This window comes from Cololabis saira, chromosome 3, assembly GCF_033807715.1.
Source record: "Cololabis saira isolate AMF1-May2022 chromosome 3, fColSai1.1, whole genome shotgun sequence".
Taxonomy (NCBI): domain Eukaryota; kingdom Metazoa; phylum Chordata; class Actinopteri; order Beloniformes; family Belonidae; genus Cololabis; species Cololabis saira.
The window spans coordinates 47352294-47363936 of NC_084589.1; the positions used below are offsets into that span (position 1 = coordinate 47352294).

At 40.7% G+C, this 11643-nt stretch overlaps 1 protein-coding gene across 1 annotated transcript; it reads left to right on the top strand.

Moving 5' to 3' along the window:
- The first annotated feature begins 1380 nt into the window (after window positions 1-1380).
- Window positions 1381-6428, top strand: LOC133440711 (zinc finger protein 239-like). Its single transcript, XM_061718031.1, has 2 exons — window positions 1381-2663; window positions 6424-6428. The coding sequence occupies exons 1-2, from the start codon at window positions 1517-1519 to the stop codon at window positions 6426-6428; spliced, it is 1152 nt and encodes a 383-aa protein (XP_061574015.1). The 5' UTR covers window positions 1381-1516.
- The last annotated feature ends 5215 nt before the right edge of the window (window positions 6429-11643 follow it).

The following is an 11643-nucleotide window of genomic DNA, read 5'->3' on the forward strand; positions in this document are numbered from 1 at the left end:
CATGAAAGTTTAAAATGAGCATATATTAATGCAGTATGAACAAGAATGTTTTAATTTAGACATATAGAATCATCATACTGGTGTGATTGTAGGCATCAAAGTGTTAATTCAAGGCTAAGGCAAAATATCGAGATATATATCGTGTATCGTGACATGGCCTAAAAATATCGAGATATTAATAAAAGGCCATATCGCCCAGCCCTACTTGAAACCCCATTCAGCACTGAAGTCAACCGTCTCTTGGCTCACCAGCTGTCTGCCATTGTCGGAGAACAACTCATCTGGCACACCATGCCTTGCAAATATAGACTTCAGCCCAATGATGATGTGGGTGCTGTGGGTCGATACAGATCCGAACTTTGTTCGGTTTTGTTACAGTCACCATACTATTGACCCAATCTGTAGGCTCTGTCTGTTTGGTTATCACCCCCAAGTTTTCCATTCTATTCAGCTCTGTTTTAATTTTATCTTTTACCGCGACAGGTACTTTCCTGTTTTTGCTTGGTGACTTTATTGACAGGAATTTCAATCTCTTCATGTAGACTTTTTAGCTGACACTGACTCAACTCACTGTCTCTGCAAATGTCTATTGCTTTATTTGGCGTGAGGTCCGGGTCTCTCAGCAGTCGTCCTCTCACTTGGTCATCTGTGATTCCACACACGATTCTATCTCGTATCAGTGGGTCTGTGAGGTGCTCAAACTCTCAGTCTTTCACTTTCTTTTTTTAAATCAGTCACATATGCATCAACAGTCTCTGATATTCCTTGCAATCGAATAAAGAACAGGTGCCTCAAATACGTCATACATTTTTCCTTGGCTCACAATGTTGGCGGAAAAGTTCTTCCAATGTATCATAGTCATCTACGTTTTCATCAAAGTCAAAAGTGTTATATACCTGAATTTCTTCGTCCCCGGCCACATGTAGGAACGTGGCCCTTTTCACTGCACCAGAATTTTCGTCGATTCCGCTGGCGACAAGAAACAATTTTCTGCTAGATTTCCTTCTAGACTTAATGAGGTTGGAGGTTTCATCTGCTCCATTTTGTCTTCCCATCTTTGTTTTACTTCAAGTTTTTACTCTGACACCATGTTAAATATGACGCGGAAGAAGCCATTTCTAGAACAACAACTTTATTCTTCAACTGTCTCAATACCTACGTAGTAGCACAAGAGTACAATCACAGTGCCACCTAATGGTCACACAGAGTACTGCACTTGTTTTCAAATATACTACATAGATGAAGGGGAAGACCGAAGGTTCAGGACAAACTTTAAACCTCACAAATACAACCAAACAATCAACACTGGGAAGCACTTTTGACTTGTTAAAATCATATCTTTTTGTCCCTTTTTGTAATTCCAGAACTCCCACAAGAAAATGTTTGTAAGGTGGAGGAGGACGGGGTTTTCAGTGACCAGCACCTGGATAACCTGGAGAGGAGCTGCAGCCCAGACCAGGAGGAACCAGGGCATCCACAGACTACAGAACTGGAGGAAGACTCCAGCGGTCAGGAGATGAAGCACGAGGACGTAGAGGTGGATGTCTCATTGGTCAATGGCGCTGATGTGAAAGTTGAAAATGGTGAACCAGGACCAAACTGTGGCCAGCTGCTGTTGCACACTTCTCCTGAAGCTCAAAACAAAGATGAGGAAGGGACTGAAAGTTTACGCTCAGACTCCAGTAAAACTGCAGATCCGCAGCCAATGAGACGACACGGTGACCACGAAGACGCTGCTCTCCCGTCAGACAGCAACTGTAAATCAAAGCTGACCAGGACCCACACGGGGAAGAAGGCATTTTCTTCCAGCACTTGCAGGAAAGAGTTCAGTAAAAGTAGTATTTTAATGGATCACATAAAGATCCACACTGGCGAAAGGCCATACTTGTGCAACACCTGCGGAAAATCGTTTACTAAATCATCACATCTTAAACGCCACATAACCACACACACGGGCGAGAAGCTCTACGTCTGCAAAACATGTGGAAAAAGTTACAGGCAAAATTCCAACCTGGTGGTTCACTCGAGGACCCACACTGGCGAAAGGCCGTACCTGTGCAACACCTGCAGCAAAACCTTTACTAATTTATCAGATCTTAAACGCCACATAACCACGCACACGGGCGAGAAGCTCTACGTCTGCAAAACATGCGGAAAAAGTTACAGGCAAAATTCCAACCTGGTGGCTCACACGAGAATCCACACCGGTGAAAGGCTGTTCGTGTGCAACACCTGCGGAAAAACCTTTACTAAATCATCAAATCTTAAAAGCCACATAATCACGCACACGGGCGAGAAGCCCTACATCTGCAAAACATGTGGAAAAAGTTACAAAGATTGTTCCAACCTGGTGATTCACTCGAGGATCCACACCGGTGAAAGGCCGTTCGTGTGCAACACCTGCGGAAAAACCTTTATTAAATCATCACATCTTAAAAGCCACATATCCACACACACGGGTGAGAAGCCCTACATCTGCAAAACATGTGGAAAAAGTTACAGGCTACGTTCCCAACTGGTGATTCACTCAAGGACCCACACCGGCGAAAGGCCGTACCTGTGCAACACCTGCGGAAAAACCTTTACTCAATCATCACATCTTAAAAGCCACATAACCACGCACACGGGCGAGCAGCCATACTTGTGCAACACGTGCAACAAAGGTTTTAGCCGCAGAATTGATTTGCTGAGTCACATGAAAAATCACCCGGAGGAGAAGTCTGGTGACTCGTGACAAATGAAGCTCATGTTGTTGTCCTCCGGGGGCAGCTGTCCACTCCTGTCTGACCCACAGAAGAAGAACCCGCAGAAGTCCAACCACCACCTCCTGTGGCTGATGAGCCTAATCCCCTCCCCACAAGGGTTGCAGGTTCAACACAGATTTATGCTTCTCCGTCAACTTGACGCAGACGGAACGATGTGGTTGTGTACTTTTTTTTTTTTTTAATTCTGCATTGAGTTTGTTTGAATCCCTGTTCCTTCTTAAAATCGTATTTTTTGTTGCTGTTGGTAACTTGCCGTCTCTACGGTGCAAATAAAGAGCTGTTAGTATTTGCTGAAGTTTCTTTAAACGTTTATTTCGTTCATCTACAATGCCTCTCTCACAGGTCCTTTTTCCCCTCTGTTTATACTTCATTCACATTCTCTTTGTAAAATTAATCTGCACTAACCTCTGAGCGGAGTAGATGGAGAGAGTTTAACAACATGGAGCATGTTGTTAAACTCTCTCCATCTACTCCGTTCAGAGGTTAGTCCAAGTCTGATATTTTTACGTGTTCCGTTTTTACAACGTTCCTCTGAAAACCATGAAGAATCTTCAGAGAAACGAGGACAAAAGAAGAAACGCAACCATCAACACGTCAGAAACAGAACAGCCAACCATCTGTCAACATTTTATAAACTTTAATGTCTGCAGCATTAAACAAAAAACCTTGAAGATTTCAGAAGTCAGTGCAGTCAGATACGGTTTGCTTTTATTGCCCTTTTAAAATGTTTTTATTGATTTAGAAAACAAGAACATTTGGTTTACAAGTGAATGAGGAAATGAGTGTGATGTGGGATACACATCACGATACTTGAGTCACGATACAATACGACATTGCAGTATCCAAATATTGCGATATATTGTGATGTTATACACAGTTCGCTGAAAACTGTAAAAGGGTTTAAGCATTTTAAATCTGAGCTGCGCGTACATCAGATTATCGTGTAATTTTTCGGACAAACTAAGTCAAAACAATGTAATTCAAATGATCCATGCTGTGTTATTGTAACTATACAAGCTAAAGTTACAACATATTTGTGTACGTTTTTCATATTATTTAAATAATATGAAATTAACAATATTATTTAGTCACATGTATAAAATCAAGTTGTACTAAATTTACAACTCGTCTGACACATGATTTCTTCTAAAGCCGATGTTGAGATCCGTGTTGAAGCTGCAGATCTGCAGGTTCGAGAGCAGGAAGAAGAGGGAGGATCATCGGGATCAGATTCCAGGAAGAGGACAGACTTTGGATTTAACCCTTTTATATCAGACATCCGTTTAGGAGTAAATGTCTTTTTACCTCAACTCATATTTAGTCAGAAATAATCATGAAAAATGTCATTAAGTTTTCATTTTAGATGGATGAATTATTTTATTGTTTATAATTCTGGAATATTACACTCTCCATATGTAGAAAGAGCAGCAGTGCCCCCTGGTGGTGAGTTATAAAAGCTCAACATAAACCCAAGAGTGAACAATCTATCGTAATAATAATAATAACAAGCAGTAGCGGCTGGTGATAAAAAATGTTGTGGGGGCGCACTGGCGAGTGAGGATTACAACATAACTATAACCTACTTGAATATAAATTGTTTTATTTTTTATTGCATATCATTACATATACTACATATACATATACTACATATTCCTGTAGCATATTTTACATAAACATATTTAAAATTCTTCAAGTAACAAAATAACATTTTAACCATTTTTCAAATTTTTTCAGTTATTATATAGAGATATTGACAGATATTGTCTGAAAATGGTTCAAATATGTTATTTTTTTATTTGAAAAATCTAAAATTTGTTTGGTTGATGAGAAAATATTTTCTCATTTTTGTGAGGGGGGATATATATTGTTTTTCGGCACTACCTTGTTCTCTATAGCTGGTATAACATGAATCTATGTGGGATCAATAAAGTTCTTATTTTTGCCATCTCAGAAAATTAAATATATTATATTTGGTGCCTGACTGTTTCCCAAGTATATTAGTGCATGTGTGAATGAATAAATGAGAGAATGAGTAGAAAGGCGTTTTATGAAAATAAGTCCATTTACTTGTATTAGTTTACAGCGCAGTCTTGAACATCCAATATGGCGGCGACGTTGACGTATCAGCAGCTCCATGGAAGGAGGAGGAGACATGTCTATGCGGAAATCCAGATTGTAACACCCGGCGGAAGAGCGAAAGTTTGGAGCGAACGGAACACGTGAGCAGTGATTCCTTTGAGGAGGACGGTTCTGTTGTTTCCTTTCTTTTTCCTCTTCAACAATGTCTAAGGTGAATCATCTGAGAGAGTTTATCGGTCAGCGACTAACAGCAGCTGCTGTAGAAATATTGTCAGTGTTTGAAAAAAGCATCTTGGAGTATGAAGAAGAGCTCGACCGTCAGCGCAGACTGTTGGACCTCGCCTGGAAACCTGAAATCAGACTCCACAGAGTCGGTACGTAACCCTGGAAAGTTGAATGAATGAACACATGAGTATGACTCCTACAAGATCCCTTTGTTTCCAGTTAAAAGCCGTGGTGATGAAGCAAACCAACTAAATGGGAAACTCCCCAGCTCAAGCAGCTGCTGATGTGGGATTCGGAAACATCCCGAACTAACTTGTTGTTCTGTTTACTTGGTGCTGCCTTTCATGCTCCATTCACACTCTGGACCAGACTGATATTCCACACTTTATGAATGAATGAATTAATTATTTTTTATTTCGAACATGTATATAAAAAAAAAAACAGTAACATCTTCAGATTCACATATGTTGGAAAAAAGGAGTAGGAAGAAGTCTACACTTTTTCCTAGTTCCTACCCCTTTATAACTCTATGAATTTACATTATTGCTATTATTATATCTACACAATATCCATATAAATATAGTCTATATAAATACTATGTAAAACATGCCTATTACCACATTATTATCCATATAAGTATATAGAAAATATAAATATTACAGGAATATTATATCGATATATATAAAATACAAATATTTTATAAATCTATATAAATATACACTATATAACTACATAAATATCCCTATAAATATATATATATGCGACATACCTAATAAATATATAACATATATTACATTATTATAACTATCCCTCTCAACATATAATATATACTACATAAATATCCACATAAATATCTAAACATATCTTAAGCAAGTATAATATACCATTTTTCCCTACTTTATTTGTTTCTCACACTCGTTACCCCATTTCCTCTTCCATGCTAATGTTAAGTGTTTTATTTTTTTTAATTATTGTTTTATAGATATTTCTCTCATTTCACTTCACCAACTTAGACTATTTTGTGCAGATCCATCACATACAATTCAGATTCAAAAAATATTTCAATTACAGGTTGAAATGTAACAAAATAGATAAAAAGCCAAGGGGAGTGAATACTTTTGCAACCCCCTGTACCTGTTTATAAATAATTGTTTGTATCTCTTTTTAAACAGATTTATGTTAGTAATTTTTCATTTCCAGCTCCAAACTGTTCCACAGAGTCTCCACAGTTCCATATGCACATGCTGCACATTGTTGTTCCTACTTTATGTTTTCTAAAATTAAATGGTAGTAGATTAGTAGAGGGTTTTCTATGTGTAAATTTACATTTGTGAATGTGAAATTTTGCCAACAGTATGACGAGGTTAATAATGAATGTTTCATTGGGTTTTGCTTTAATCCTGTCCAAGTCATAGAGTCCAAACAGCACATCCCTCCAAAGCAACTTAAATTCTTGTTGAATATTGTTAACAATAAAATTACATACTGTATATCAATCCAGAGGTTTTGGACAATGGGGCAGAGCCAAAATAAATGAGTAATTGTTTCAATATTTACAGAACAGAAGCACATTTCACATCAATGTCTATTTTAAACCTTTTAACAATATGATCATTAGAAGGATAAAATCTATGAATTATTTTAAACAATATTTCTCTAACTTTGTTGGTCAACAGGTATCTGTTGGGTAAGAGCCAGACCTTTTTCCAGCCAATATGATTCATGTACCTATTCCAGTGTGAGACCACATAAGGAACTGTGGTGACATCCTGTCTAAACAAGAATCTAATCAACTTATTGTTCTTACCACGGTTACAGGACAAACAGATTTTGCCAATTGGAGTATCAGTCAATGATAACAGGGATAATTGTTGGGTTTCCACTCTTGGTTGAGATCTAAAAAACATGCAAACACCAGAAGGGATTGCTCCAAATACTTTTGCAAAGACGCCAGGTGACACAGGAATATTGTATTCTGCTAGAAACTCATTATAGGAGTAGAGAAGACCGTCCCTGTTAAACAACTGAGCTACATATACAATGTTGTTATTAAACCAGTACTCAAATAAATAGGGATTTATGTTTAAACAGTATGTCTTTGTTGTTCCATATGAGGTATTTGTGGCGTTGTTGTGTTGTGTTTGAAAATAAGAGACCATGACAGGAAGGCCTGAAGGTGAAAGGAAGACATTTTTATCGGAATTTCATCAATATTGTAGTTACAGGTAAAAAAAAAAAGTTTAATCCACCCAGTTTTGACAGAATATGGAAGGGGAGACATCCCAGATAGAGTTAGGATTTTTGAAGAATTGTTTCAACCAATTTTATCTTAAATGTGTTATTTAGGGTGCAGAAATTTAGAAAATGTAGTCCACAATTTTCATAGTCATTCATTAGAACAGATTGTTTTCAGATGATGAGTTCTATTTTTCCACAAGAAGTTGAGAAGCAGCCTGTCAATCTGAGCAATACATTTGTTGTCCACGAACAGAGACAGAGTGCATATGTTAATGTGATATTCCTTCCGCCTTGGTGAGTAGAACTCTACCTCTAAGAGAGAGATCCAGTAATAGCCACTGGTTTAGCTTTTTTTGAGTCATTTGGATAATAGGATTGAAATTCAGTGAAGTTATTTTCTGTTGGTCCTTAGTTATTGTAATACCCAAGTAAACAACTTCATTTTTGACTGCGATACTACAAATTGATGTTTTATCAGAATCCTTAATGGATATAATTTCGCATTTATTAAGATTCAGATTTAGGCGAGAGGCCTTGGAAAACTCATTTATGGTGTTTATTGCAATAGAAACTTGATTTTCATCCCGGAGAAAGAGTGTGGTGTCATCTGCTAGTAGATCAGACTTGTTCCCGGTGCATGTTGGACTCCGGCAGGGCTGCCCTTTGTCACCGGTCCTGTTCATAATTTTTATGGACAGGATTTCTAGGCGCAGCCAGGGGCCGGAGGGGATCCGGTTTGGGAACTTCAGGATTTCATCTCTGCTTTTTGCGGATGATGTTGTCCTGTTGGCTTCATCGGACCGGGATCTTCAGCATGTGGTGGGGCTGTTTGAGGCCGAGTGCGATGCGGCAGGGATGGGAATCAGCACCTCCGAAACCGAGGCCATGGTTCTCCACCGGGAGACGGTGGTGTCCTTCTCCGGGTGGTTGGAGAAGTCCTGCTTCAGGTGGAGGAGTTCCAGTATCTCGGGGTCTTGTTCACGAGTGAGGGAACGATGGAGCGGGATTGGTGCAGAGTCCGCAGTTATGCGGTTGATGTACCGGACCATCATGGTGAAGAAGGAGCTGAGTCGAAAGGCGAAGCTCTCGATTTACTGGTCAATCTACGCACCTACCCTCACCTATGGTCATGAACTTTGGGTAGTGACCGAAAGGACAAGATCGCGGATACAAGCGGCCGAGATGAGTTTCCTCCGCAGGATGGCTGGACGCTCCCTTAGAGATGAGTTTCCTCCGCAGGGCGGCTGGACGCTCCCTTAGAGATGAGTTTCCTCCGCAGGGTGGCTGGACGCTCCCTTAGAGATAGGGTGAGGAGTTCGATCACCCGGGAGAAGCTCGGAGTCGAGCCGCTGCTCCTTCACATTGAGAGGAGTCAGCTGAGGTGGCTTGGGCATCTGTACCAGATCCTCCTGGACGCCTCCCTAGGGAGGTGTTCCAGGCATGTCCCTCCCCCCTAGGGAGGTGTTCCAGGCATGTCCCACCGGGAGGAGACCCCGGGGAAGACCCAGGACACACTGGAGAGACTATGTCTCTCGGTTGGCCTGGGAACGCCTCTGACTCCCCTCGGAAGAGCTGGAGGAAGTGTCTGGGGTGAAGGAAGTCTGGGCATCTCTGTTGAGACAGCTGCCCCCGCGACCCGTGAACGGATAAGCGGCGGACGATGGATGGATGGATGGATGGATGGATGGATGGATGGATGGATGGATGGATGGATGGATGGATGGATGGATGGATGGATGGATGGATGGTTAACCAGTCAGCAAAAATGTTTTCAATGGATAACAGAAGATTAACATTTTCTTTCTTTGCATTGTAACCATAAATGTTGAAGTTATGTAGATTAACTCATTATATTCAATAACCTGGCAAATGAAGTGACCATCTGGATCGCATTTTGTGATCAAGACATTTCCTTTAAATCTATTATTCAAGATGGCAACCCCTACTGGGCGCTCTGTCCCATGGGACAGTCATATAGTTTCACCCCATTGAGACCTCCAGAAGTTAGTATTGTCCATAGTAGAGTGAGATTCTTGAAAATAGAAAATATCTGATTTGAATTGTTTTGCAAAAAGAAATAATGGTTATCACCCCCAAGTTTTCCGTTCTATTCAGCTCTGTTTCAATTTTATTTTTAGCGCGACAGGTACTTTCCTGGGAGCGTGTACTACTGGAGTGACATCTGGATTCGTCTCAATGTGATATATTCCTGGTATGCAGCCTAATCCAGTGAATAAATCCTCATATTCACTTAGGATGTCACTCTTTTTTAAGCGCATGCAATCTCTTGACAAGCCCCATTTTCTCACATGACTCTCCTCCTAGAATTGCAGGTGTGTTGTTTTTCATGACCTCAAACTCCATGTCATACTTTTTTATCTTTGTACTGACATGTCAACATGACTTTACCTTTGGCTGGAATGTGGTGTCCTGCATAAGCAACAAGCTTGGAGTGAGATTTGCTCACCTTTTAATCCAGTCTCAGCTTTCTGAGGTCTTTCATAGGAATTACGTTGCAATCAGCCCCAGTGTCCAGCCTGACTTTCAAAACTTTCTTGTTGACAATCAGATCTTCACACCACCTTTCTTTCTTTGCGTCCACTGCATCGATTTGTGAGACTTGTTTTTCTGCTTGGATTGTGCCAACAAAGAAGTCCTGATCATCTGCATCAGCCTTGGCCGGGTTTCCCAGATCCAACCTCCTCTTAAGGATTTAAGAGAGGTTCAAAGAAGGTTTCAACTAAGAGAGAACCCTAAGATACGGGTGTTTCCCAGATGACTTCTTAACACCGTTCTTTAGTTTCGCTCTTTCAGAAGCTCTTTGGAGCAGCTGTCCGGTTCTGAAACCAAATCAATCGATGCCAGGCAAATCGATCACCGATCACTATCAGCGCATTTTCACACGCAGCACTGCTGCCTAACGCACTAAATCCCTGCTGCTTGTGCGTTATAATGAAAAATTAAGATGATAAATATAATTCAATGACCCTTTTTCATCCAAACGGTGCGTTACTCCGTTATTTCTGGCTACAGTGAGGCTTTTTTTCCCCACACGCAGAAACCGGGAGGAAACGTGGTGGGCATGTGTGTGCGTTCAAAAACATGAGCCAAGAGAAGGCGAGTTTCGCAAATCGCAACGTGGAATTACAGCAATCCCTGGTTTTTCACAGGGGTTATGTTCCAAAAAGAACCCGTGATAAGTGAAATTCTTTTTACAATTATAGAGGGCTTCAGATTGCAGAGATCATCCCCGCCACGCACGTATTCCTGCTCTTCTGATGCTGCTGCATCCCGCAGGTGGGTTTTTTCAAGAGAAGAAAATAGTTATGGGTCGTTGTCTTCGCTCTTTTTTCTTCTGGGCAAAAAGATTCTTTAATATAAACCGACACCACTGATTATATTTGAGACTGTAATGAACGATTCATCAAAGGATCCCGTTGATCAGCTGCTGCTTCCCTGTCATCACACATGTAGGCGCTCGGGCTCGGGCTCGGGCAGGAGGATCGGTGTCACGGCTGCCTGGACAGCGCGGTCCGACAGCACGTCCAGGGGACTGAAGTGCTGACGCACGAATGCGTTCATAAAAACAGTTCTGCTTCGCGCACGGTGACGCGGTTGATTTGCAGCGAGAACATGCTGTATAGCAGCCAAATCATCAAATAAATGATATTCATGATGATCGTTTTATTTGTGCGTAATGCATAAAGCATATACAGGAACACACTTGTTATTCCTTATTTTTCTTTTTTTTCCCCCCTTTGCTGTCACCAATAAATGCTAAACAATATAAATCTAAAGTATAAAATAGATCAAAACTTGTGCGGGGTGCATTGTTTTAATATCTCATTGCTTGGTGTAATATTGTTTTGCCTGACGCGGCTGGATCTGTGAGTCTTTGTTCACTAAGACGGTTGTAAAGACTGGGTCAGCAGCATCTTTCATTTCCTTCTTAATGAAAGAGATACTTAAGCTAAGAGCAACTCTGGGAAACGCGATTTTCTTTCACAGGCTCCTTAAGAAGGTTTGAAAGAAGTCTTTCGCTGTTAAGAACTACTTAACTGATCTGGGAAACCCGGCCCTTGTTTATATGTTGCACTATATGATTATTTGTGTGCTTGCGTGAGTTGCACATTTTGGCATAGTGATTTTCCCCGTGGCAGGCTTTGCACACTTGTCCGTAAGCAGGGCACTTCCTTGGCTCATGCCTGTAGCTGCATCTTGTGCAGTTTCCTTGAGTTCTCATCTTTACATTCTGTGCTGTGGCACCACTGTCTTTCTGTTTGTCACGTTGTTTTATCTTAGTGACTTTATTGACAGGAATTTCAACCTCTTCATG